Genomic DNA, 26,770 nt, shown 5'->3' with positions numbered 1-26,770 from the left:
CACCCTACTATCTGACTAATCTGAAACAAAAAATGTTCCATCCCTCATGAAGACAATAAGAAGAACAAATTGATCAAGGAGGAGTGTGATGAAGAAAATAGATTAGTTAGATTAGTGCTCAATTTTTAATTAATTAATGATTAATGGCATTATTAATCACTGAAGGGTCCAATCTCGAAGGGGTCTGTCCCTTCGGTGGTTTGGGTATGTATATAAATAAGTGGTCCCCTCAATGGAATACACATTCATTCACTCCATCTTTTGTCTCACTTTTCTACTACAACTTATATGAAACAACTTGATGTTTCACACAAAGCAAATCTAGCTGGAAGCAGGCTACTAGTAGACCACCACATTTCACAAATATTCACCAGTCAAGCCGTCGCAAAAGTATATGGTTTTATATTGTAACGTTGTGTAGTGAGTGTACATTCTTCATGAAACTTTATGCAAGCTTCACGTTACATTATTCCGGAGATGGCATCATTCACCTGGAAGGCACACAGTGAAAGTGACAATAGATAAATGCCTGCTATTTACTTTATTGATCACACCATAAAAACTAGAAACATGTAGTCGTATGCAAAATTCATGCAAAGCAGTATTTTCGTACAAATAAGCCCACAATTGATTAACTTAGTAGTGGTTGTTCTCCCAAAACTGAGCTTGGAGCCAATCAATTGTCCCCTTCTCCACCTGGAATGCCTTGGCCAAAACATCATCTGAGATCGGTGGCTTTGATCCAAATACTGCATTGGCGATAGTAATAGCTCCAGGGTTTTGGCTGCTGAGCGCAGCAATAGCAACTGCTGGCTTGTCGTGGATGGGGTTGAATTGGAAGTGGATGAGCCCTTTGGGGAATACAAACACATCACCCTTGTTGAGCACCTTGGCAAAGAGTTTGTTTGGGTTGGAGGTAACAAACCCGACATTCAGGGTCCCCTCAAGCACCGTGAGGATCTCGGTGGCACGTGGGTGGGTGTGCGGTGGGTTCTGACCTAAGGGTGCATAATCGATGCGGGCTAGAGAGATACCAAGAGTGTTGAGACCAGGGAGCTGCATGACATTGATCAAGGTGACATTAGATCCCACCTTACTCTTCAGGGTGTCCCTTGGCTTGTCAAGGTTGGCTGCCTTGAAGAAATCATCTGCGTTCACAGCCATGGGGTCCTTGCAAACAAATCCATTCACCTTCACTGTAAGAATAGAAGAAGCAAAAAGGATACACATAGATCAGCATGCATGGAGATTTTCTACTAAGATGTGAACTCTGACAGACTATTACTGCTATGATGTGTGTTTAGTACATTTACAGAAGAAAATGAATTAATGAAAGTAAGTGCATACATACCAGGAGAGTGCTTGTCAGCGACACAGAAGTCCTGGAGCGGGCTAGGATCAGAAGCAAACACCTGATAAGAGGCCAATGCAAGAAAAACAGCGAGAACAAAGTACGAGGCGGTGGCCATTTGCTTTAATCCTCTGGCTTTAGTTCTCGCACTCTCTGCAGCCCAGGTGCTTATGTTTGCTTTGTTGATGCTTTTGCCAAGCCGCATGATGGATGCGCTTATATAGCCAAGCCATGCAGCAGGTGAACTTGTGAACAACTGAACAAGTCAATAAGTTGAACCAAGCAACAGAAAGAAATAGTCTCTGGTTGCGAGAACCTGCTGATGAAACAGCCTAGCTATATTAACCCTCAAAAGCTACATCGCTTCAATATTTTTTACACTCCACGACCAAATCTGATGGGGCCTCTTTGCTACTAATAAAACTTAGAATAAGTATAACTACCATTCCTTTCTTTATTTTCTTCGGATGGCATGCACAAAGATGCTGGTTACCATTTCGAATTTAACATCTTGAGCTTTAAAATAAATGTTAGGGAGTAAAGTAAAAAAGACACCACAATAATGATGATGAAGACCCCCAAGTTTTTTAATACAGCAAATGAGTCCTTGATAGATACGTTAATCAAGTGCTGCTGTGTAATAAGCCACTGTCAACGATATGGCTCACAAAGAAATTAAGAAAGTGCCCTAACAAGAACCCCCCCCCCTAATATGGCCGATACATGCATAGATTGCGAGACTTGTGCAAACAAAGAAAAACAAATTTTCAAGGTGCATGCATCGGTCAATCTATGTATTCACCCTAGCATGTACGGAAAATGTCAAAAGTACCAAAGGCATCACTAACAGATCTTATAATGGTCTCAAATGACACATCATGCATGGCCATCATGTGACTTTTCGAGGGATGACTCCATCAACAAGGTTTTTTTTTGAAAGAAACAAGGTTTTACAAATATATAGACATGTGCTTATAAGGAATGGGATGGTGAGGGACCACATTTACATGGTAGTTATTTTCTTATAAGGGTGGTTACTTGCAAGTTGAACAAGTCCTCTATCAAAACCAGATCAATACTATGTGGTCTGCCCAGTAAACTTCTTGACTTGTTCGTATCTGACCCTCCTTACCTGCTCCTTCGGGGCAACATGCAACTGCACACATGAAAAGTGGTCTTTAGTTAGTCCAAGCATATGACAACGGCATAATGATTCACAATAGTGCACATGCATCATACTGATTAGTTTTAATAGCGTACTCAAATTTGTTAGCTGATGAGTAAGAGGATGAGGTGGAGCGAGGAGCCCTAGCAAGACTCGTATCTGGACTCACCAAAGGAGGAGGAAGAGCAAGAGCAAGAGTCAAAAACTGAGGAGGACGGCGTGGAGATGTACGTTTCTTTCGGACATATCTTAAGAGCTTGACGATGATCGATCTTAAGCCGGGAATCTAATTTCTATAATTGAAGCTACCGATATTACTATGCTACAACCAAACCAAGGAAGAACATACCAAAGGCGAGCTAAATTTTAAATTGTAAACATTGGTAGATTGAATTGCATGAATTAGATTCCCTGAGTCACAATCATGGATTCATGGTCGAGCCCAAGCACCATATATCTGCAAGAAAAGAGTCTTTCAAGGAAAGGGAAAAAAAGAACACGGGAAGAAAATTAGGATGGATCTGGGTGGACTCTAAGAAGGTTGAACTAGGGAGAATACTGGACTCGATTTTGAAAAAGATCATCTATTTGATAACTCGAGCCATAAAAGAAGAGTTCTGACTGAAAAAACTCCATACTGTCATTATAATGACATTTAGTTTCCTTGCATGAAACCTAGCGAATTATATATGTGTGTGTGTGTATATATATATATATATATATATATATATATATGCTTACCAACATTGCTTCCGTTATTCACTTTTGTCGTTATATATGTGTAATTTTTTTATCCTGACGCACATATGATTTATCACTCGATTTATTATATCAAAATCGGGTGTGACAGCACCACACACAATTGCCATGAAAATGAAAAAATTTCACCTTTACAGTCTTTTTTGGTGCAGTAAGTCTGCTCATCAATTTAAAATGCTCAATACTATTTACAAGTCACGACGCTGAAATGGGCATGGGATCACTGTTTGCCGTCACTTTTTTACTCTAATTTTTAAATTATGATCAGATTTAGCTATTCATTTATATTATTGTATATGCTATGCTGGGTATAAATGTTGGAAGCCGCAGGGGGAACAAGTATATCATAATTAAATTAACAACACTCTAATCAATACAGCATTAGGTATTACAAATAATGCCGTTTATTCTTTTTCCACAATCTGTAAATAAATAAACCAATAAATAACTTAACCAGTTTGCTACATCACATAGAAAAATCAAGCACACACAATTTTTGTTACACATCTGCACATAAACCTTGACAAGAAATTAGTGTTAACTTAGTTGTGGTTATTTTCCCAGAACTGAGCTTGAAGCCAATCCACAACCTTCTTGTCCACCTGAAAAGCCTTTGCAAGAACATCATCTGCAATCGGTGGGTGTGATCCAAATACAGCATTGGCAATGGTTATCGCGCCAGGGTTCTGGCTGTTCAGTGCAGCGATTGCAACAGCTGGCTTGTCATAGCTCGGATTGAACTGAAAGTGGATTAGGCCCTGCGGGAACACGAAAACGTCTCCTTTGTTGAGCATCTTACTGAAGAATTTGTTGTCAGGGTTAGATGTGACGAAGCCAACATAGAGTGATCCCTCAAGAACTGTTAGGATCTCTGTGGCGCGGGGGTGTGTGTGCGGAGGGTTCTGTCCTCGAGGAGCATAGTCAATCCTTGCCATGGAGATGCCGAGGGTGTTCAGACCTGGGAGCTTCATCGCATTGATCAAGGTGACGTTTGACATGACCTTATTCAGAGTAGTATCCATTGGCTTGTCCAGATTAGCTGCAAGGAAGAAGTCATCTACCTTCACATCTTTCATATCCTTGCATGGCAACCCATTGACTCGTACTGCATCAACGAAACAGCATACATGTATGTGTTAGGAAGCTAATAATCTCTGGCTTAATTTGTTATAGAACATCAGAATGTGATCATGTATGTGTTCCCTAAGATGAAGAACATACCAGGGGAGTCTTTGTCAGCAACACAGAAGTCCTGGAGAGGACTGGGATCCGAAGCAACTGCGCCACAAGCGATCAAGGCGAGAAGAACACAGTGAAGAAACAACTTGGAGGAGGCCATGTCTCTTCAGGAGTATGCTTTCTTCTAGCTAGGAAGCTGCTGGTTGTGTCAGACAACTTGTATGTATAGCTGATGCTTTGTCCTTGGAGGGGGTGCATCCATATATATAGCTTTTGAGAGTCTGAAGCGGTCAAAGAGAGCAGGGCCGACTTGCTAATTGCTTTATAGAAATGGTCTCATCGGGTGCAGTGCATCCCATGCAAGCAACTATTTGAATGTGTCAACACGGTCTTGTTGTGGAGATCAATATCTACTCCCAGGACCCCAGATGAGGTGACCGAGCTAGTAAACTGATGATCGTTGTGCATGCCCTCCATCGTCATGCATGACACTAGGGTATATATTGATGATTGGTTCTGTGATCCAGGTAAAAAGAAGCCCTTTAATTAGGTTAACTGTAGGACATGGGGATGATTTCGCATGCAGGTGCATGCATAAGCTGATACTTTCTTTACAGATAATCTGCTCACAAATCACTTCCTAATCTGATTATTCTAATTCCGTTCCTGACAAATTTATTGGTAACCTGGACACTGTACATGTCTGATTAATGAAGTACCCATTAATTAAGGTGAGAATTTAAGTCTCCATTATATTCCAGTAACAAAAAGATATAAGCACTACAAATATTCTCCATCCATCCCAAATTATTAGTTGTGCTATGTCTCTCTCTCTCTCTCTATATATATATATATACATATATATATATATATATATATATATATATATATATATATCAAAGCCTATGAATCTAGAAAATCTAAAACGACTAATAATTTAGAATGGAGGGAGTATTAGTGAAATTCATATTATTCCATATCGACCATGACTACAGGGACCCCACCTACGTGAAATTTTCCAAGCTATTGGTAAAATCCAATGTCTCCTAGGATGATACTCTGTCTTTGCATCAATATGTGTTACTTTGGAGAAGATGGCCAGTCACCATCATTAATTGTATGCTAAATGGGACTTCTTTGTTAGCTAGATTGGTTCCAAGATACACATATTTTTTGTTTCTGAAATGGTGGCAGTCCTCATCATTTAAATTAAAATGGTCTGCTGTCCTCGTGGGGTTTGATTGACCACATCAGCTGTTGGTGACTAGTAATTTGTTTGAACAGGTTTGTGTAGATTACAACTCCTAGCAATCAATATAGTGACACAGCCAAAGAAGTGAGCATTCATCCTGGCATTAGTACCGGCTGCATTTTAAGCCGGTACTAAGGCATGCATTTAGTACCAGGCCATAATAACAGTTTCTGGGGGAGCTTTTAGTACCGGCTATAACCTTCAGCTGGCACTAAAGTGCCCCACACACGACGGGGGGCAATGGCTAGATACCCCTCGGCGGCAATTTAGTACCAGCCGGTGGTTCCAGCCGGTATTAAATGGAGCCGAGGTAATTTAGTACCGGCTGGTGGTTCAGCCGGTACTAAGTGGAGAGATATAGTACCGGCTGGATACTAATCTGCCTTTTATATCTCAGCACCTTCTTCCTCCCCGAGCCCGAGCTAACCATTTAACTGAGCTCGGGCTTCTTCTTCTCCATGGCATTTTAGAGAGGAGGTGCTGCCTATTTTTCTCAAGATTTGTGGGGATTTCACTCGTCCAAGTGCTCAAAAGGTTAGCAACTTCATCCTCTCTTCTTTGATGGTCTTTATGTTTCGTTTCATGCTCTATAGTTAGAGAAATTTATGATTATTACAAAGAGTGAGAATGAGCACGATTTTTTGATCTCTACATTCATTTGAGATATACCGAAGGGATGACTTGAATTTGAGAGAAGGTTTTTTGGATAGCTTGCATGTGGAAAATGTAGAGAGATTTCTTTCAATTGTTTTGAAGAGACATGTGTATACTTTTTTGTATAGTTTAATCCCTAGAAATGGCTTTGCAACATGATGCAGTGGAGCGCCGTGCGTCCGCTCGTGCATCGGTACGCAATCATTTGAAGTGCATCGGACATTCCCTTGAGTTCCGCTCTGAAGAGCGTCTTGGACTTGTTAGCGGTCGTATTTGTTGTTGGATTAAGCAAGCATTTGATTGCCTCACGCTATGTAATGCAAGGCGCAAAGTTGAGCGTGAATTAGATGTCGAGCTGCATGGTACGGATGATGATCGCAAATTGATGGCTCAACGTAATGCATGGCGTGAAGCGTCGAGGATGGCAGAAATTGACCGTTTGGTGTCGAGAGTTCGAAAGGCGGTTCAAGAGGCATCGGCCAATAGGTGTTTGGGATGGCAGAAATTGACCGTTCGGTATCGAGAGTTCGCGAGGCGGTTCATAAGGCATCGGTCAATAGGTCTCGTGAGTGAGTAGTTTGTATTAGCAAGTAGCTTATTCGGTATTTTGGACCTTTTAATTAATCATGTTGTGTAATGGTTAATGTTGACCTTTTAATTAATGATGGTGTGTGATGGATATTTGCACCTTTTACAAATTTCATCATGAAATTTGAAAAGTAATTTAGAATATGATGATAAAAATAAAATTTAGTCCTTCATAATGCTAATAATGTTTCACCGTATTTTAAAAAATATAAGTGTTTTCCAATCAACATGGCTCCTGCTGCTGGAGGGAGCGGGACCCATAGGGTTGATCGTGGTTCGCCTCGAAAGAAGCGCAAAACTCCGCCATCACCACCCGCACAAAGGGACCCCAACATGGATCCACAGTCACCACCCACTCCAAGGGACCCCAGCATGAGTCCACCGCCACCTCCTAAGACGAAGAAGAACACAAAGACTTGGGTCCAGCCACCGCCTCCGCCACCTCCTAAGGTGAAGAATAACCCAGCTAAGAAGAAAGAGAAGCCTCCACCTCCGAAGTTAGCATATGAAATGACTCAAGAGGAATTGAATGAGCATGTGAGAAAGAAGGTTTGAGAACAATTCGCGCCAAGGAAGCCTGAGCCGAAGCAACCAGTGAATCCAGTCGGGCAGAAGTTTTCCGTAACCATGCGCCGACCAAGGGAGAACTATTAAGTATGACCTGGACATCCTATGGTGACTGGATCCCTGTTTGCAGCTTTATGGTTGTTTCTTTCACCTACAAAAGGAGAAAAAAATAGTGAATCAAAAATTTTTGTAGGACAGGTTGTTCATTTAATTTAAAGAACGAGCCACTAGAATATATATACAAAACAGCTAACCGATCAAGCTAAGTTTGACCTTCTTTGGGTGCATCCACTACCCGATTACACTCAGCAAAGAGCACTCGGCAGCGATTTCGTCGGCAAAGACGTCTTTGCCGAGTGCCTTTTGTCGGGCACTCGGCAAAGATTTTGCCGAGTGCCAAAAAAAACACTCTGCAAAGAGAAGCACTCGGCAAAATATAAATCGGAAAAAATCCAAAAAAATGAAACAGAAAAAAATAATTTATTGGGGGAGGCATGCACATCCAACTAGTCACCCTGGGTTGCACATTTTTTTCATCAATTTTTCATAATTTGTCGATGATAGGTTTGGAACTCACGACCTCCTGCACACACACAACTCCCTCTACCACTGCTCTATTGGACCACGTGTGTCAACATTACGTTTTTATTCTCCACATATTATAATTAACCGAGTGTAAATTATTTATTTAAGATAGTAAATAAATTCAAATGAAAAGGTTGTGAACTACAAAGTGGCATAACTTTTCGAGATCTACAACTTTTATTTTGGTAGTTTCTTTATCCGAGATCGTTTACAAAATTTGAATTTCAAATTTGAAAACTTCAAACGTATTTTAATATGACACAATGATTTCAAATCAAAAAGTTGTCAACTACAAACTTTCATAACATTTTGAGATCTACAACTTTAATTTTGATGGTTTTTCCATTCGAGGTCATTTGCAAAATTCGAATTTTAAATTTTCTATATTCAGATGTAGTTTTTGTTGACAAGATGACTTCAAATTAAAATGTTGCCAACTGTAAAATCTTATAACTTCTCAAGATCTACAAAGTTTGTTTTGGTTGTTTTGTCATTTCTTCATCTGACATGATAATTCTAATATTGTTCACAAATCTTATATATCTCTCTTCTAGTTTCATAAACTACGAGAGAGATATATATGTTTTGTGAACAAATGTACATTTATTTTGTAGTTGAAAATATTTTTATTTAAATTAATTTACTACTTCAAAATATAATTTAAAAATTATCTTTGCCGAGTGTCTAAAAAAGGCACTCGGCAAAGAGCTTCTTTGCCGAGTGTCTAAACAAGGCACTCGGCAAAGAGCTTCTTTGCCGAGAGTCTTGAAAAAGGCACTCGGCAAAGAGATTCTTTGCTGAGTGTCTAAAAAAGGCGCTCGGCAAAGATCGGCACTCGGCAAAGAAGCTCTTTGCCGAGTGCCCGGAAAAAAACACTCGGCAAAATATTTAACACTCGGCAAAGATCTTTTTTCCGGTAGTGATCTCCGGCAGCAGCTTTAGAATTCTTTATTTGACCTAATGCAAGAGGAGAAAAATTGTGAATCACAAACTGCAGTACAAATAAGAGATTTTACCATTCAATTTCCCTACATAGCTTCCATGGAACAGAGGCCCACATAGATGCATTGGATAAATACGAACCTGTAGAAGTTTTTTTAGATATTGTTGCCCCTTTTTTCCAGCAGTATGTGGCCTCTTTTTCTTGGATGGGGATGGAAACTCTGCTGGTAGGGCTAGAATGACATTTTCATAATCAACACTGTTCTTCTGCCGCTTTGCACTGTGTGGTTCCATCTGAACACAAAATTGTCTTAATCCGTAATGATAGTCGCCGGACTCTGCAACTGTAATATTGCATGCCATGATCTTCATCGATTAAAATATTAAAATATTAGGACTAATATACTCAGCTCTTTCAGATATAGACAAGCCAAACGTGTTGCTGGAGGACATATCGATGGGAGCAAGTGTAGTCATCCAATCCTTTTCTAGGTCTCAAGAGGGATCCAGGGGAGATTGTAGGTCATGCAGATCCATGCGCCATTTCAGCAGAATGGAGTAATAAGACAAGAACAATGTTTATGTTTAGGGGGTGCTTTTGGAGGAGGCAACCTAGCTAAGTGTCACCAATCAATGAACGTAATAGGGAGACATGTGCCGTTGCTGGCAATGACATGTTGAGGTATTTTGAATGAGAAAGTGAGCACAAAATATTATTTGGTTCAGACATGTACGCATACTATATGCTGTATACAGAATGGTTTGGCTATTCTTCATGTCTAATTCCTTGAGGAGGATGGATGGCTTGCAGGAAAGAAGGAAAGGGAGCTCTGGTATTGATGATGGCTATGTTGATGTGTCGCAAGTTCATTGTGTGCCTGGCTGCCGGCAGACTGATGTATGTCAGTCAAGGTTATCCACGTATGAATTGGCATTTTAGCTAGGATTAGGAGGAACAGGCGAAGAGCTCCGTCCAACGTGACTACCTGAGTGGTAAGGATGGAACCGGATTGAATACGCATAAAAACGGATTCGGATATCCATCTTCCTACTTCCTTTTAGTTTCCATTCTTTAAGATTGAAGCGGATCGAATACGTATGGAAACGTATTTGGATACCTTGGATATCAGTTTTCCTATTTCATTGGAGTTTCCATCCGCGGTGAAGGCAGATGCACAGCCTGGGAAGATGAGAGAGGCGGAGGGACCATAGGAAATTGTATCGTTGTGCACGAATTTTTTATCTAAACACACGTGTCTAAGTCTAACTGTTTCTCTCTGCCCTCGGACCTGACACACGGCCATGCTTGGCGGCCTCGATCGCATTGCCGCTCTCTTGCCCGCGCATCGCCTCATCGCCGAGCTGCTCGTGCCAGTGCTGGCTAGCTCCTGGCGCCGTCGCTGCTGCCTGTCCCACACGTACTTGCCCATCACTGTGTTAATTGGCTTGGCTCAGTGCCCTCTAGGGTCACGATCGGTGTATATATATTGCTCATGTATGAGTTTACATGAGAGCTGGAGATGTACACGGTTGGGATTGTAATCCACAACCAATACACCGTGAATCACGGCACAGAGCCGCAGCTCTCTCTAAACAAGGAAGAGTCCGTAATAAACTATATTTCCATCTAATACCCTCCCTCAATCTGGACGCCGTGGAAATAAGTTCAGATTGTTCCTGGAATGCTTGAATTCCGGAGTAGGAAGCGCCTTTGTCATGATGTCAGCCAATTGATCCTTCGCCGATATGGAGTGAACTTCAAGCTGTTTCATGGCAACACGCTCACGGACAAAGTGATAATCAACCTCCACATGCTTCATACGACGGTGAAAAACTGGATTTGCCGTGAGATATGTAGCGCGTATGTCATCACACCATAAGCTCGGCGGATGTGGGAGAGAAATTCCATGTTCGCAAAGAAGAACCTGAAGCCAGATGACCTTTGTTGTGGCATCAGCGACGGCTTTATATTCAGCTTCAGTGCTCGACCTGGACACAGTAGCTTGCTTGCGAGAACTCCAAGAAATAAGGTTGCCCCCAAGAAAGATGGCATAGCCACCGGTACTACGCCGGTCATCCAAATTACCAGCCCAATCTGCATCTGAAAAGGGTCTTGATAAAACGCAAGCCATAATCAATTGTGTCTCGGAGATAACGAAGAATGCGTTTAACTGCAGACCAATGCACTGAAGTAGGGGCAGCCATATATTGACAAACACGATTGACCGAAAATGAGATATCCGGTCAAGTCAGTGATAGATACTGGAGTGCTCCCACAACACTCCTATACCGAGTGGAGTTCTCTGGAGACAAAGGTTCCCCATCTGTTAGAGTAATCTTTTCATCAGGGGCCATCGGCGTGACAGCAGCACTAGCAGCAAGCTATTAGTCTGGGAAAGAAGATCATGGATGTACTTGTGCTGCGTTAAGGTGAAACCCTCGGCATGATGATGTACAGCAACACCCAAAAAATAACTCAGGGGTCCAAGGTCTTTTACCGCGAAATCATCTCGTAGTTGCCAAAGCAAGCGATCAATTGCCACTGAAGACGAACTAATGATGAGTATATCATCAACATATATAAGAAAATAGATCTTGATGCCACCTTTGTTAAAAAGAAACAGAGAGATATCTGCTTTGGAGGCCGAAAAACCCAAGGCAAGTAACTTGGTGCTTAGGCGAGAGAACCATGCACGGGGTGCTTGTTTGAGGCCATACAATGACTTATCAAGCTTGCAAATATACTCCGGATGAGAGGAATCCTCAAAACCTGGGGGTTGCTTCATATATAGATGTCTTCATCAAGAAAACAATGAAGGAAGGCATTTTGAATATCGATTTGCCGAATAAGCCAGCCACAAGAGACAACCAATGATAGAAGAAGTCGAATTGTAGTGGGCTTCACAACCGGACTGAAGGTGGCATCATAATCCACACCAAATTGTTGTTTGAATACTTTAGCAACTAGTCGAGCCTTATAGCGATCAACCGAGCCATCCGGTTTCTGCTTTATTTTGAAAACCCACTTGCAATCAATCACATTCAAGCCAGGTCGAGGAGGAACAAGGTGCCAAGTAGCATTTTTTATGAGAGCACGATACTCATCATCCATAGCCCGTCTCCAAAGAGGATTATTAAGAGCAACAATGTGAGAAGTAGGAGCTGAATCAGAGGACCGTACCGCAGAGTATGTAACAGTGCCATCTATGCGTTGTTTGGGCTTGCGAATGTTGTGCTGAAGTCTGGTGCCATATGGGTGTGCAGCAGGGTGAGACACCGGTTCCAGTATTGCATGCTCCTCAGAACCAGAAGCAGGGACCAAATCTGTTGATACAACATCCTGGGTGGCCGTAGTGGTGTTGGAGCCACCAGGTGGTGCCGCTGCATGGGGAGCAGAGGCGGGCCCACCAGGGGATACAGAAGCAGCCCCAGACAGGGTGCAGGCAGGTGGTTGCGCGCCCACTGAGGCCGAACAGGGCACAGGGCGATCAGCCACTGTCGGCGCATAAACCCGAGAAGGATTCACCAGCAGAGGTGGAGCAGGCGCAGCAGTGCCCATCATTGGCATTGATTCCGGAGGCTCCTGCGGCTGAGCGGGAGGTGGCGATGTTTCCGTTCAGCTGAGCCATTTTGCTGGTGGGTGTGAGGACACGAGACGCGATGGGCAAAACCCAAGGAGCGAAAGAAGGTGTTGTGAATTTTTTGATATTCCCCACTCCAATCGGATTGAACACATTTGATCTTTCTGTCAATGAGATGCTCTACATGAGCCTTAAACTCCATGAAGATACGAGTAGCATCAGTACGGGCATGCATTAAGTAAATCCAGCAAAACTTGCTAAAATCATCGATAAAACTGATGTAATAAGAAAAGCCAAACAGAGCTAGGGGCCGGGCCCCAAACATCGGAGTGGATAATCTCCAAAGGAGAAGTAGAACGATGAATAGAATGTGTATAAGGCAACTGATGACTCTTAGCAAGCTGACACGCATCACAAACTGATGATGAATTATCTCTAGAACATGAGAGTTTATTTAAATGCACAATAGACCGGACTACTTGGGGTGCAGGATGTCCAAGGCGTGCATGCCAATGAGAGTAGGTAGTAGATCTTGCTGCAAGGGCATGCTTGAGCGCAGGAAGATCGGTGGACTTGATTGGATAGAGGCCCGACTCACATCGACCGTCCAGTAGGCTTCTCCTCGACTGTCGGTCCCTAATGGAAAAATGCCAAGGATGGTATTCAAAGAAGACGTCATTATCTCGTGAAAATTTGTGAACCGAAAGGAGGTTTTTAGTAATGTTGGGAACATGAAGGATATTACGTAATGCAAGAGGACGATCGGCAATATTAAGAGAGGAATGACCAATATGCGTAATTCACAAACCTGATCCGTTGCCGACTTGGACTTGTTTATTGCCGTGGTAGTGTTCACGGACGGCAAGACGATCCAGATCGCTGGTGATGTGGTCGGTGGCGCCGGTGTCGGTGTACCAGTCGGTATCAACCTTCGAGGATGAGGTGGCGACTTTCACGGAAGGAGGCTCCTCGGAGTAGGAGTCATCCATGCGGTACCAGCAGCGTATGGCTGTGTGACCTGCCTTGCTGCAAATCTGGCAGATAGGGCGCAGAGTAGAGCTGGGCGGGTGGCGGTCGTTGGGAGGTGACGGTGCACCCCCACGAGAGCGCCCACCTCCACGGCCGCAGGAGCGCCCACCACCACGGCCCTTGGACTAGCCACCTCAGCCAGCATAGTTGGCAGATGACCCCATCTGTAGCTGAAGATCTGCATGATGCCGTAGTTGACGCGCCTCAAAGGTGACGAGGTGGGCGTAGACGTCGTTGAGGGAGACGGAGTCCTTGGTCGTTATAGATGTAACGAAGGGGTCGTAGTCCGAGGGAAGCCCGGCGAGAAGATACGCTAGAACTTCATCATCACGAAGAGCGGCATCCGCAGCAGCCATCTCTGCAGCAAGGTTCTTGACTTTGCGAAAATAATCTGCCGCCGACAGATCACCTTTCTTGACGGTGGCGAGCTTGACGTGTAGCTGCACTGTGCGAGCACGGGTTGAGAAGGAAAATTTCGTCCGGATGGAATCCCAAACTTTCTTTGATGTCGTGGCATCAATGACGTCACGAAGCACCTCTTCAGACATCGACGATAGGAGCCTGCTCAAGAGCTGCTGGTCGGTATTGTACCATTGCTCATAGGCAGGATTGGGGACCAGCTCAGCGCTGGTCTCTGTGGATGCCACGATCTGTGGCGCCGGTGCGACGAGGGTACCATCGAGATACCCGATCAGCCTGGAGCTCCGTAGGTATGGAAGAAGCTGCGCAAGCCATAGCAAGAAGTTGTTTTTGTTGAGCTTGATGTTGACAGCATGGTGGAGGGGAACGGGGGTGGTCGACATGATGGACGGCGCAGCAGTTGAAGCGGCGATAGGGGAGAAGGATGTAACAATGGACATAGATCGATTAAGCCATTGGTTGTGATACCATGTTAATTGGCTTGGCTCAATGCCCTCTAGGGGTCACGGCCGGTGTATATATATTGCTCATGTACGAGGTTACAGGAGAGTTGGAGATGTACACGGTTGGAATTGTAATCTACAACCAATACGCCGTAAATCACGGCAGAGAGGCGCAGCTCTCTCTAAACAAGGAAGAGTCCGTAACAAACTATATTTCCATCTAATAGTCTGGTGGGGGATGCATGGAAAGAAAAACAGGCTGCTCTACATGGACCCATCCATGTCCATCTCGCAGGAATGCCCCGATCCCTCGCTCCCACAGGAAAAACAAGAACACATAGACCAAGACAACTAACGCACACGCAACTGCTTCAAACAAATCTTACCTGCTCGGTGGTGGGCGCGGCGGCGGCGGCGGCGCCGCCTAAGCTTGGACGATGACCCGCCGTAGACCAGCAGAGCGGCGGCGCGGATACGGCTGAGAGGGAGATACGATTTCTCCCTGGACTTCAAATAACTGAGTCAGCGTACGTTTTCAGCATCTGCCTGGGTGATTTGCCTCATTAAGACATTAACCAGTTACGAGCTGTACACGGGCCACTTTACCAAATTTAGTTGATCATCGACCTAGCGCTTCGCACTCTAGCTAGTGTCTATTTGTTTTGTTTCACACAGCAACCTACAGCGAGTGTGCCAAGAGACCACAGCAACCACCGCCTCAAGGAGAAATGGCGAGCTCTCTACGATGAGCTACAGTGCCTCTGACGCAGCACTGTAACGAACTGTGCACACTGATTTCGTTCCTATTCATGCAGACTCATGGCACACATGGAGTCCGCTATAGCTGTTTTTTACTTGAGCCATCCAGAAGACCAACACCGTACCCTCTCTATTTTGTGTGCATATCACTTGAATTTGTGTGTACGTCCATTGCGAGTCCGCGAGTGGCCCGTACACAAAGGATTCTGGGAAGAGCTCTGGCATACACAAAATTTCAAGTGTCCTACACACAACAGGTGAGTTTGGAGATGGTTTTGTTGCAATATTTGAGCTAGGCCTATTTATTCAATAATAAAGAATTAAAGCCTACGAATGAATGCTAGGGAGCTAAAAGTGGTTAATCCCGTATGGGTAGTTAAAGACTATCCTAACCAACTAGGTGGACCTTCGGTACACTGATCGTGAAGTTGGATGAAGGACACTGGGATGCTACACGCACGCTCGTGCCGTGGCGGGACAAAATGAGCTCGGAAGTGATGTGTTGTGTTCCCGCTTAGGAAGCCTCTCTCTTCTCCCTCACTGTTCTACTGCTCTCGCTGCACTAGCATTCCAAAAGCAAACTTCTACGCACACAGAGCTTATGTGAGCAGGCCTCCGGAACCTCGTAGCCTTGAGGTCCTGCTCGGGATAGGCAGGCGATAAGATTTTGGGGAGCGCACATCTACGCGAGTGCTCGCTGTGAATGACTACTTCCCAGTGACCTTCGTCCTCAAGCCGTATGGCTACTTCCTAGTGGCCGTCCTCCTTGCATGTATGACTACTTCCAGGTGGACGTATCTGTGTTCCCCAAGTGAACATCAAGATCGTCCCGACTACTTTCTGATGGCCATCTGGATTGCATCGACCTAGTTCAGCTACATCGAACAGTCCGAACCGATACAATGTCCATTCCTGGGAACGGCGCATCCAGTGCCCCTAGCACCGGCCCCGCCTTGGGTACTCTCTAAACCTTCTATGGTTTAGTTTTCTATTAGTGTTAGTTAATGGAATTAACATGAACACAAGCACATACTTTACCGTCACAAGTTCACTAATTTACATCATAGAATTGCTAGTAATATTCAGAATTAAAATGTGCCAAAATTTGCCAAAATTTGCCCTTTATTAGTAAGGGTAATTTCTCTGGCATTCATAAAGTTCCAAGTTTTGTACACAAACTAGCGAGTTTGGATATCTTTGATGGTGCACAATGCCACTACTTAGTGGTATATAGTATAGAGGAGCTCTAGCCCTTCATTTGTAAGGCCAATTTTTTATTTTTTTTCCAAATATAAATGAAAATGAAGAGATGGAATTAGTTGGGGACAAATAAAATCTTTCAGTGGAAAACACACAAATTCCTCATATATAATTGTGCATATCAATGGTGAGTGGCGGATACACACTGAATACTGGGAAGGCTCTGGAATACACATAATTTCAAGTGGCCAACACACAACTACTGAGTTTGGAGATCTTTTATAGTGCACAATATCACTATTTAGTGGTATATAGTACAGAGGACATCTAACCCTTCATTAGTAAGGGTAATTTTATAATTATTTCCAGTTTTAAATGAAAATAAAGCGAATGGAATTAGTTGGGGACAAATAAAATATTTCAGTGGAAAACACACGACACTACGCCAAAACAGCAAATAGGAGCAAGCAATCTGAGACAAGCCTCTAAGGGCACGTCTTAGATTACAGAAAGAGAGACGCGCTAAAAATGCGGGCGCGGCGCTGCGTGGGGTGGGGGAGGGTAAGAGATTAATGCGAGACGGGCCATGGGAGGGCACGTCTCCGATCATTTTGAGATCTGAGATGCGCCTTAACGTGGCTCGTCTCGCATTTATTCCCACCTCAATGCGAGAAAGCCACAGAAAGTAATGCGAGACGAGCCTTAGTAAGGCGCGTCTCGCATAGTAATGCGAGACGGGCCTTAGTAAGGCGCCTCTCGCATTGATCGGGGGTGGGGGGCGCGTCTGTAGCGTACAATACATTACATATTACATTACATGGAATCAATCCCTTGAAACCGAACGAACCGGCTTACAAATTACATTAGTAAATCCAACAATACATTACAATGTCTCAAATACAAATAATCTTACAATACATTACAATGTCTAGCTAAATTCAGCAATTATTATTACATCGATATTAATTTTTAGATAGATATTAAATCAGGCAATGGCGCTGGCTTACGAGCGCTAGCAGCTTCGCGAGCTGAATCATCGTCCTGCCCCCTGTAAGCGTTGTTGTTCCCCGAGCCACAGTAGTTTACGGTGACTGAACAGTCGCTGCAGGGGAGGCCGCCGCCGAAGCAGCTAAACAGCTTCGACCAGCTCGGAAATTTCATCCTGGACCAGCTCGTGTTTCGTGGGTTTCGTGAGACAATAGAAATCGATAGAGTACTACCACTAAAGCAAAGAAAGAGAAGCTTCCTCCGTGGGTTTCGTGGGTTTGCTGATGCAGATTCAGGCAGAATGCGACGATTTCAACAAATACATGCAACAATGGGGGGGTACCAAATCCTTATGCGCGGGGAATGTTGGTGGTGAAGGGCGTTGTGGTCCCCGTGTCGCAGATCTGCGGCTGGTGGTGGAGAAGCCCGGGGATGTTGGTGGTGAAGGGAGCTGTGGTCCCCGTGTCGCAGATCTCCGGCTGGTGGTGGAGAAGCCCGCTGGAGGAGGCGCCGCAGATCTGCCGGTGGCGACCGCCGTGATCTCCGAAGCGGTGCACTCCGGGAGCGCGGTGGTCTCGGAGGATGCGCCAAGGAGGGTGATGCCGAGCGCCGCGGTCTCCGGCACGCTGGGGAGGCGGATTTTGGTGGTGGCGAGGTCCTCGGTCTCCGGGACGCTGGGGAGGGGGATTTCAGCCGTGGTCATCTCATTCAGCAGTACATCTCGTGACTATAATTTCTTTCGTTAAATAGCCGAGACGCGTCTCGCTTTACTTTACTGAGACAAATGGAAGACGCGCCATCAAGTTGGCGCGTCTCAGATCATGAGGATGGGAGACGCGCCACTGTACGGCGCGTCTCAGATCATGCGGATGGGAGACGCGCCACTGGATGGCGCGTCTCAGATCAAACGGCGCGTCTTGCATTTGTTCCCACCTCAGACAAGACCCGCCTGGGGGTCTGGAGGTCCGAACAAGCTGTCCGAACTTGCAGTCCGATACTTTGGTGGTGCGGCTGGGTGGATCTGGGGAAAGTGGTGCTGGCGGATGTGCGGCTAGGTGGATCTGCCGCGGCGGGCGGTGGAGATCTCATCGGGAGCGTGTCGCGGCGGGCGGCTGGAGCACGATCGAGCCTCTTCTTGCTGTCGTGTGTCGCGGGGCAGTGGCAAGGTACCTCCGACATGATATCAATTCTTTTGGGCCAATAAAATTTAGCGCAACTCTAGATCTAAATGACCGTTGTACTTGAGCCGAGCGCGGCCTTTTATGCCCAAGTCAAGTCTAGCTATTACTACTATACGATTGTTTCCCTCCCGTTTTTCAAATGAATTCACCCCAACCAGTGTGTGCGTCCTGCCAGGCAGATGTCGCTGCCTACTTGAGCCACTCGAGCGAGGCCGCCGCCGCATCCATCCCATCTTAATGTGTTTCTCGTCCATCACAACTGTACACATTTTGGTACTTTAGTGCAGTGCTATAAGTAGAGTTAGAAAAACTCATTCTACTGCCTTAATTAGTTTTCTTTGTCCATTTAGCCTTGGAATAAAATTTTGGTTCGATTGACTTTCGAAAATGTTTGAATTTTCCTTTTGGTTCACTATGTAATAATTAAGTTCTAAGTTCAAACTTTTATGGTTAGAATAGGGCATTATAACTTATGTTCGAAAATACATCAAGATTTTTTCATGATTGTCTTCAGACGTTAAGAGCATCTAATACCAAACTATGAGAATCCTAACGTTTTGTTTTTATATTCTATATAGATATCGTATCGGCGTTGGATGTATGGTCCACGCCTTTGCAAGGAGTTTATGGATGGTGTTCAAGCCTTCATTAAGAACGCGAAGAAAGATATGGTGGACAATGGTATACAGTATTGCCCATGCAAAAATTGCAAAAATGAGAAGCGATATCTTCTAGAGCACGTGTTGAAATCACACTTGATCAAACGTGGATTCATGGAGGATTATCGATGTTGGAATAAACACGGTGAAGAAGGACTTAATGAAGCAGAGAGTAGGGATTCCTATGTGGAGAGGGAGGTCCATAGCGTTGTCGAAGAAGAGGACGACGATGTGGACGAGGCGGATATACTAGGGTTGAGCAATGCCGACATCATGGAACAGGTACTAATCAAACCCGGCCCCATAATAAAGCTTACAATTAGTATAATAAGGTCGTGCTAATATGACTTTTCATGTCTAGCTTGACAGGTTGATAACATAGAGGAGATGGTTTGCAATGCTGACAGACACGGCGACGATGAGTTCAAAGGAGGCGAATTCGGAAAGTACAAGAGGATGATCGAAGACTCTAAGAAACCTTTCTATCCTGGTTGTGGATTGAAATACTCAAGGCTATTTGCAATGGTGAAGCTTTTCCAGTTGAAAGCAATCCACGGATGGAGTGATGGCAGTTTCAAGGAGTTGTTAGCACTCCTTAAGGACATGCTTCCACAAGGCAACACCGTCCCTGAGACCGTTTATGAGGCCAAACAGATTATCTGCCCGTTGGGATTGGAGGTGGAAAAGATCCATGCATGCAAGAATGATTGCATTCTCTATCGTGGCTCGAATTATCAGGACCTTGAGAAGTGCCCTGTTTGTGGACTCGATCGATTCAACCGTAGAAAAGATGGTGGTGATGATGAGGACTGCAACAGAACAAAGGGCAGACCTAAAAAGGTGTTTTGGTACTTTCCAATTGTTCCACGATTGGTGCGCTGGTTTGCAAACAAAAAGGAGTCAGAATTGTTGCGATGGCACAAGGAGAAGCATAACGTGGACGGGTTGATAAGACATCCTGCTGATGCCACACAATGGCGGAACATAGATTTGTGATATCCTAAATTTGCGGAAGATCCGAGGAATATTAGGATTGCAATGAGCACAGATGGCATGAACCCATTCATGAACAATAGCACACATAGCACCTGGCCAATTGTTCTGACGATATACAACCTTCCGCCTTGGTTGTGTAACAAACGGAAGTACATTATGCTGTCCGGCTTGATACCGGGGCCACATCAACCTGGGAATGACATCGACACTTATTTCAGTCCTTTGGTTGACGATCTGAAGTTGTTGTGGTGTAAAGGAGTGGAGGTCTAGGATGAGTACAAGCGTGAGTACTTTCAGCTTCGAGCCATTTTGTTCGCGACTATCAGTGACTCTCCAGCGGCACGGAACTTGTCCGGACAGAGCAAGAAAGTAGGTTGCGGGTGCCCACATTGTTTGAGAGAGACAGACTCTGAGTACTTGAGTGAGTCAAAAAAAATAGTGTACATGGGACATAGACGCTACCTTGGAATGAAACACCCGTTCCGGAACATGTGTGATCACTTCAACGGTAAGGCCGAGAAGAGGCGTCCTCCACCGCATTTCTCAGGTCATGATGTCTATGAAATGGTTAAGAATGTCCATGTTGTCCTCGGTAAGCGGAAAGGAGAGAAGAAAGGTAAGAAGGGCAAGAAGGTCGTTGTTGAAGAAGATGACATGTGGAAGAAGCAGTCGATTTTCTGGGAGCTACCGTATTGGAAGGACTTGAAGTCCTTCACTCTATTGATGTGATGCACGTGGAGAAGAATGTCTATGAGAGCCTTCTCGGCACATTGCTTAACATGGACGGAAAAATGAAAGATCACGCACATGCACGAGCTGATCTGAAGAAAATGAAAATTAGAGAAGAGTTGTGGCTCAATGATGACTCCGTTAAAGGAATGGAGCTGCCCACATCATGCATCACCCTTTCAAAGAATGAGAAGAAGGAGTTTTGCGAGTTCTTGAAAAGTGTGAAAGTTCCAACTGGCTACTCAACCAACGTCTCGAAGCTTGTATCAATGCCTGATCTAAAGCTATCTCCCGGCATAAAGTCTCATGATTACCATGTATTGCTGACGCAGATGATTGCCGTAGGAATTCGGAATATCCTACCGGTCAATGTTCGGGAGGCTATTATGAACCTTTGCTTTTTCTTTAATGCAATTGGTCAAAAGGTTCTAAGTGAAGAAGATCTTGAGTCATTGGAAAAGAAGCACTATGAAACTTTGTGCGTTCTTGAGATGTATTTTCCACCTACCTTTTTCGATATCAGCCTTCATTTCACGGGCCATCTTATCAAGGAGATAAAGCTACTTGGTCCTGTGTTCCTTCACCAGATGTATGCGTACGAGAGATTCAATGGCATCTTGAAGTCGCTAGTAAGAAATCGAGCTTTCCCCGACGGCAGCATGGTACAAGGATATTGTACAGAGGAAGCCATTGAGTGGGCCCTAAACTACGCTGACCCGAGTAACCCGGTTGGTGTCCCCAAGTCTCGTCATGAGGGGAGGCTCACAGGCACGGGGACGATCGGGAAGAAGGCTATAATTCTAGATCGAGATTTATTTCATAGGGCTCATTTCCACGTGTTGCAACAAATGGACATTGTGTCTGAGTACTTTGATGAGCACAAGGAGCTGTTGCTTAGAGAGAATCCTCTACACAGTGAATCATGGTTAGCAAAGGAACACATGAACAAATTCTGTGGTTGGCTCCGGAATCGAATTTCACGATCAGATACTCCTATAAGTGAACAACTTAAAATTTTGGCTCTTGGTCCTATATTCACCGTTATGACATACCAAGGGTATGACATAAATGGATACACGTTCTACACCGAACGACAAGATAAGAAAAGCATGTATCAGAATAGTGGTGTACGTGTTGATTCTTACGATGTTAACGGAGAGGACAAAACTGCGTACTATGGTCAAATACAAGAGATATGGGAGCTTGACTTTCACGGTTTTAAAATTGCTCTTTTCCGTTGCAATTGGGTTGATGCAAATAGAGGTGTACAAAAAGACAAGTACGGGTTCGTTAGTGTCGATCTTAGCCGTCATGGATACAAGACGGACCCTTTTGTCCTCGCACAACATGTGGCTCAAGTGTTCTATGTTTCTAACACAACAAACAAAAGACTCAAGGTGGTTATATCTGGAAAACGGCGAATCATCGGTGTTGAGAATGCGGTCGAGGAGGAAGAGTTTGATCAGTTTGATGAGATACCTCCTTTCGCCACCTCAATGATCAAGCCAAGAATACCATCGGCCAACGAAACTCCCTACTTGCGCAACGACCATAAAGAAAAAGTCAAGAATTTCAAAAAACCAAGGGAACAACGGAAAGTAGCAAAATGATTGGGCACACAATGTATATTAATTGTTCCTTTGTCAAGTAGGGGAATTGTGTGACTTTAATTGTTCCTTTGTAAAATATGGTAATTGTGTGACTTTAATTGTGCCTTTGTGAGATATGATAATGTGTGAATATTTGTGAAGTACGAATTCATATTTGTGAGATATGAATATGTGTGAATTTTCAGTTTCAGAACTGAACCATTCAGTTCTGGAACTGAACAAATACAGGCAACCATGAAAGGCGAGACGCGCGTTACCTATGGCTCGTCGCGCATTATTATATGAGCGACGCGCCATAGGTAACGAACGTCGCGCATTCCCTATGGCAGGGGCATATCAAAAACACTTGTGCCTAAAGAGAAAACAAAAAAAAGTTACCCCCGGTTGGGGTCCGGGGCCACCGGGCTCAACCTGCAGGGTACCACGAACAGATTGAACGGGTTCGACCCGCAGGAAGCCCTCGGGCCCCAGACCCACACTGCAAGCATGGGCAAAGAGAGGACACAGCGGCTCAAACGTACATGTATCATAATTTCAAAACGGCAAGGACCGCCCAAGCTTATAAGCTGGACGCACTCGCCTTGCGTTGGCGAGGTGGGACAAAATCCCCTCCCCACGCGCGCCTGATCCGGCAACCAGCTAGGGGGCATCAAAGGCGAGACGCGCGTTACCTACGGCGCGTCGCGCATATCGCAATGCGCGACGAGCCGTAGGTAACGCGCGTCGCGCATGGTGATGCGCGACGCGCCTTAGGCACGGGAGCATGTCGCACATTTAGAACGCGCCCCTCGGCCTTCTTGGGACTTAGGTAGACTTATTACTAGCTTTTATGTTGGTGTTTTTTTTCCAACTTGATATATGTTAACGGGTTAAAATAACATCATTTTCTTTGTTATGTACCTTCTGTTTCGTGATTATATTCTATTTGTGGCTTCAATTTTTGTTAACTTCTAAGATTCTATTTTTTTTCGCAGACCAACATGTTCTGATTAGTTTCCTTTTATTTCCTCTTATGTTTTAAATTACATCCTATTAGTTTCCAACGTGGAGTAACACGTGTCCCATTTCCTCGATTTGTCTGCAAAACAATATATGATATGTACTCCTCTTTACATGGTGTCTGGGGTCTCCACCTCCAGGCTGGATAAATTTTGAATGTTGTAGTCTGCGAGGGTTGTGCCACCCTCCAGCTGCTTAATGTGTTTCTTTTTTGTTTTTTGTCAATATGAGTGCAAAATATTTTGTGTTGCAGTTGTACTATATATATAATGTGTATGCGTGTGCGCATGTGTGTGTATGTGTGGAGGTAGCAGTGTAGATATTTGTTATATCATCATAGTATTTTTTTAAAATTTGTACACAACTTGACCAAATCATTTGTTTCTTGTTTTAGACTGATATCATCGCTGTGATTTTTGTGGGTGCATTCTCTGATTCATCCATGATAACAATCTGTGACCTTTAAGTATGTGGGTTTCAAATATAAAATCACATAATTGATATCCAACATAAACTCTATGACTTTTTTTAATTTGGCTTAGCCTTTTAATTTGGATAAGTATTTTGTATAACTTTTTCTTAAGTAACATGCAAACTTTTAAGCTTTGATTCTGATGGAAGTTATACATAATTATGGGAACACTTGTGCCTAAAGAGAGAAAACAATAAAAAGTTACCCCCGGTTGGGGTCCGGGGCCACCGGGCTCAACCCGCAGGGTACCACGAACAGATTGAACGGGTTCGACCCGCAGGGAGCCCTCGAGCCCCAGACCCACACCGCAAGCATGGGCAAAGAGAGGACACAGCGGCTCAAACGTACATGTATCGTAATTTCGAAACGGCAAGGACCGCCCAAGCTTATAAGCTGGACGCACTCGCCTGCGTTGGCGAGGTGGGACAAAATCCCCTCCCCACGCGCGCCTGATCCGGCAACTAGCTAGGGGGCATCAAAGGCGAGACGCGCGTTACCTACGGCGCGTCGCGCATATCGCAATGCGCGACGAGCCGTAGGTAACGTGCGTCGCGCATGGTAGGCACGGGAGCACGTCGCGCATTTAGAACGCGCCCCTCGGCCTTCTTGGGACTTAGGTCAAATTTTCAAATCGTTCACACCCGTTCTCTGCTCCCCGCCGCCGCCGTCCTCTCGCGCCGCCCGTCGTCCTTGAGCCACACCGTCACTCCCTCGCGGCCGTCACCCCCGGCCCCGCAGCGCCGCTCCGCACTATCAGCGCCCCCCGGGCCCGAGCTCCCGTCCCCGCGAGTGCCGCCGCCGTCGAGCCTTCCCCGAGCCGTCGCGCCGTCGTCCCCGGCCCCGCGGCGCCGCCCTAAGCCACCGTAGCGTCGTCCACTGCAGCCGTAGGTGAGCTTTCCCCCTTTCTAATTAGTCAGTGTTCATACCCTGTATATGGATGTATGAGGCAAGAAACATCTTCCATGGACACACATAATATGTTTTGCTACACAGAATTCAAAACAAATCAAATTATCAAGAGCAAAAAGAGACCAACCTAGCAAAATTAAAAAAAAGAGCGGTTAATGACCAAAGATTAAGTCATATATTTCAAAAAATGGAGATTACTTTGCGAGAATATGTATCACTAAAGCATTAAGCATGTCTAGGCCTAGGTATGGGATTCATGCGGTTACTCTATGGTTGTATCTGATTCGGAGCGGTTACTCTATGGTTGTATCTGATTTTTTTTTCTTTCTCGTGTAGCACGATGTCCAGTGGTCCGGACAGTGTGCAGCAACCTACAGATGATAGAGCATCATCAGGACGGCCGGCACGGTCACAGTCAGGAGCTAGCACGTCTGGTGCTGGCAGAAAGAAAAGGTCACAGACAACGTGGCCATCAGATGTGAAAAGTTGTGGCCGGCTCAATTCTGAGGCAGCACCCGAAGACCCGTCAATCTTGGTGAGATTAGGACGGGTTTGTGGCCTCACTGCCCGGCAAAGGGTGCCACTCACCTTGGAACATTTCGATGACTTGTCTTGGGACGACAAAAAGAGAATCTTCGAAAACAATATTCAACCCTATGTTGAATATCCGATAGAGTTGCATGATAAGGCTACGAAGCATGCTATGAAGATCATCTCTAAAGCCTGGAGGAGCTACAAGAACAAGTAAAGTGTTGTCACTTACTATTGTCATTTACTAACATTTTTTCATTATCTACTGTCACTTATGCAGATTTATTGTTTTGTCGTGCAGGCTTTTAAAGTATTGGAAGAAGAAAGAGAACCCTTTTGACAAGTATGCGGACTTGACCAAAGAAGCCTGGGACGAGCTTGTTCAAAAGTGGAATACTCCCGAGTTCCAATAGTCAAGTGAGTATTTTCGGGGTCTCCGAGCGCGGAACGAGCTTGACCACCACCTTGGCTCAGCGGGATATGCTGGAAAGCAACGCAAGTGGGAGCAGGAGGGTGAGATGCTGGCAGAGAGGGGCATTAAGAATCCCTATGAATCGTTTGAGGGACGGCTGGCACCATTTATGCGTGCTAGGTCAAAGCTCACGGAGGATGGCAATATCAATTTCTACAGCACGAGCGCTGAGGAAGTTGCTCAAAGGGCTTTGATGGAGAGCAGCCAAGGTTCAAATGAAGGAGTGAGGGAGTTTGATGCGCTCACCAGGGCTTTGGGAACCCGTGAGCAACGGGGTCGTGTCCGTGGTGTTTCATGTCAGTTGACCTGGAAGGAGGGGTTCCCTGAACACAAAGGCAGATACCGGAAGCGGACTCGAGACTCCTCATCAAAGGTTGATATAGATGAGATCAAAAAGCAGGTGAAAATAGAGATGTTTGGAGAGCTAAAGACCATCTTCGAGTCTCAGGGATTGTCATTCCCTGATTTACCGGGGAGTACGATGTGTGAAGAGAGAAGGGACAGATTCGCTTCTACTGCAGCGGGTGCTTCTCAGAGTAGAGGGACAGAGAGGGCAATTGTGCCTACATCAGTGGAGCCGGATACGATAGATGGCTTGGCTCGTCTGACCCGATGCAGTCTTCTCGTGCAGCTGGTCGGAGATTCATCTCAATTGGAGGTCGGGAAAGGGCTTGTGTATCCTGGTATGTCCCAGCTTGAGGGTGTCCAGGTCAGTGCATTGGTCTTTGCCTCTCTTTTCTTTTCTCCTATT

The 26,770-nt window shown here is 44.9% G+C and overlaps 2 protein-coding genes across 3 annotated transcripts; both read right to left on the bottom strand.

The window, feature by feature from the left end:
• Positions 1 to 265: 265 nt before the first annotated feature.
• Positions 266 to 1,525, bottom strand: LOC112897139 (germin-like protein 8-11). Of its 2 annotated transcripts, XM_025965351.1 has the most exons (3): positions 1,352 to 1,525; positions 614 to 1,196; positions 266 to 491 (listed from the first exon to the last, which is right to left on the bottom strand). In XM_025965351.1, exons 1-2 carry the CDS (start codon positions 1,467 to 1,469, stop codon positions 637 to 639), a joined length of 678 nt encoding a protein of 225 aa, XP_025821136.1. In that variant the 5' UTR covers positions 1,470 to 1,525; the 3' UTR covers positions 266 to 491; positions 614 to 636. The 2 variants fall into 2 exon arrangements, with proteins under 2 accessions (XP_025821136.1, XP_025821135.1); XM_025965350.1 differs by lacking the exon at positions 266 to 491 and having other exon boundaries at positions 525 to 1,196.
• Positions 1,526 to 3,606: 2,081 nt separating this feature from the next.
• Positions 3,607 to 4,678, bottom strand: LOC112897043 (putative germin-like protein 12-4). Its single transcript, XM_025965228.1, has 2 exons — positions 4,497 to 4,678; positions 3,607 to 4,380 (listed from the first exon to the last, which is right to left on the bottom strand). Exons 1-2 carry the CDS (start codon positions 4,612 to 4,614, stop codon positions 3,818 to 3,820), a joined length of 681 nt encoding a protein of 226 aa, XP_025821013.1. The 5' UTR covers positions 4,615 to 4,678; the 3' UTR covers positions 3,607 to 3,817.
• Between the last annotated feature and the right edge of the window lie 22,092 nt (positions 4,679 to 26,770).

The sequence above is a fragment of the Panicum hallii genome, chromosome 6 (genome assembly GCF_002211085.1).
Source record: "Panicum hallii strain FIL2 chromosome 6, PHallii_v3.1, whole genome shotgun sequence".
In the NCBI taxonomy this organism is placed as follows: Eukaryota; Viridiplantae; Streptophyta; class Magnoliopsida; order Poales; family Poaceae; genus Panicum; species Panicum hallii.
This window is presented reverse-complemented; position numbering and strand designations above follow the sequence as displayed.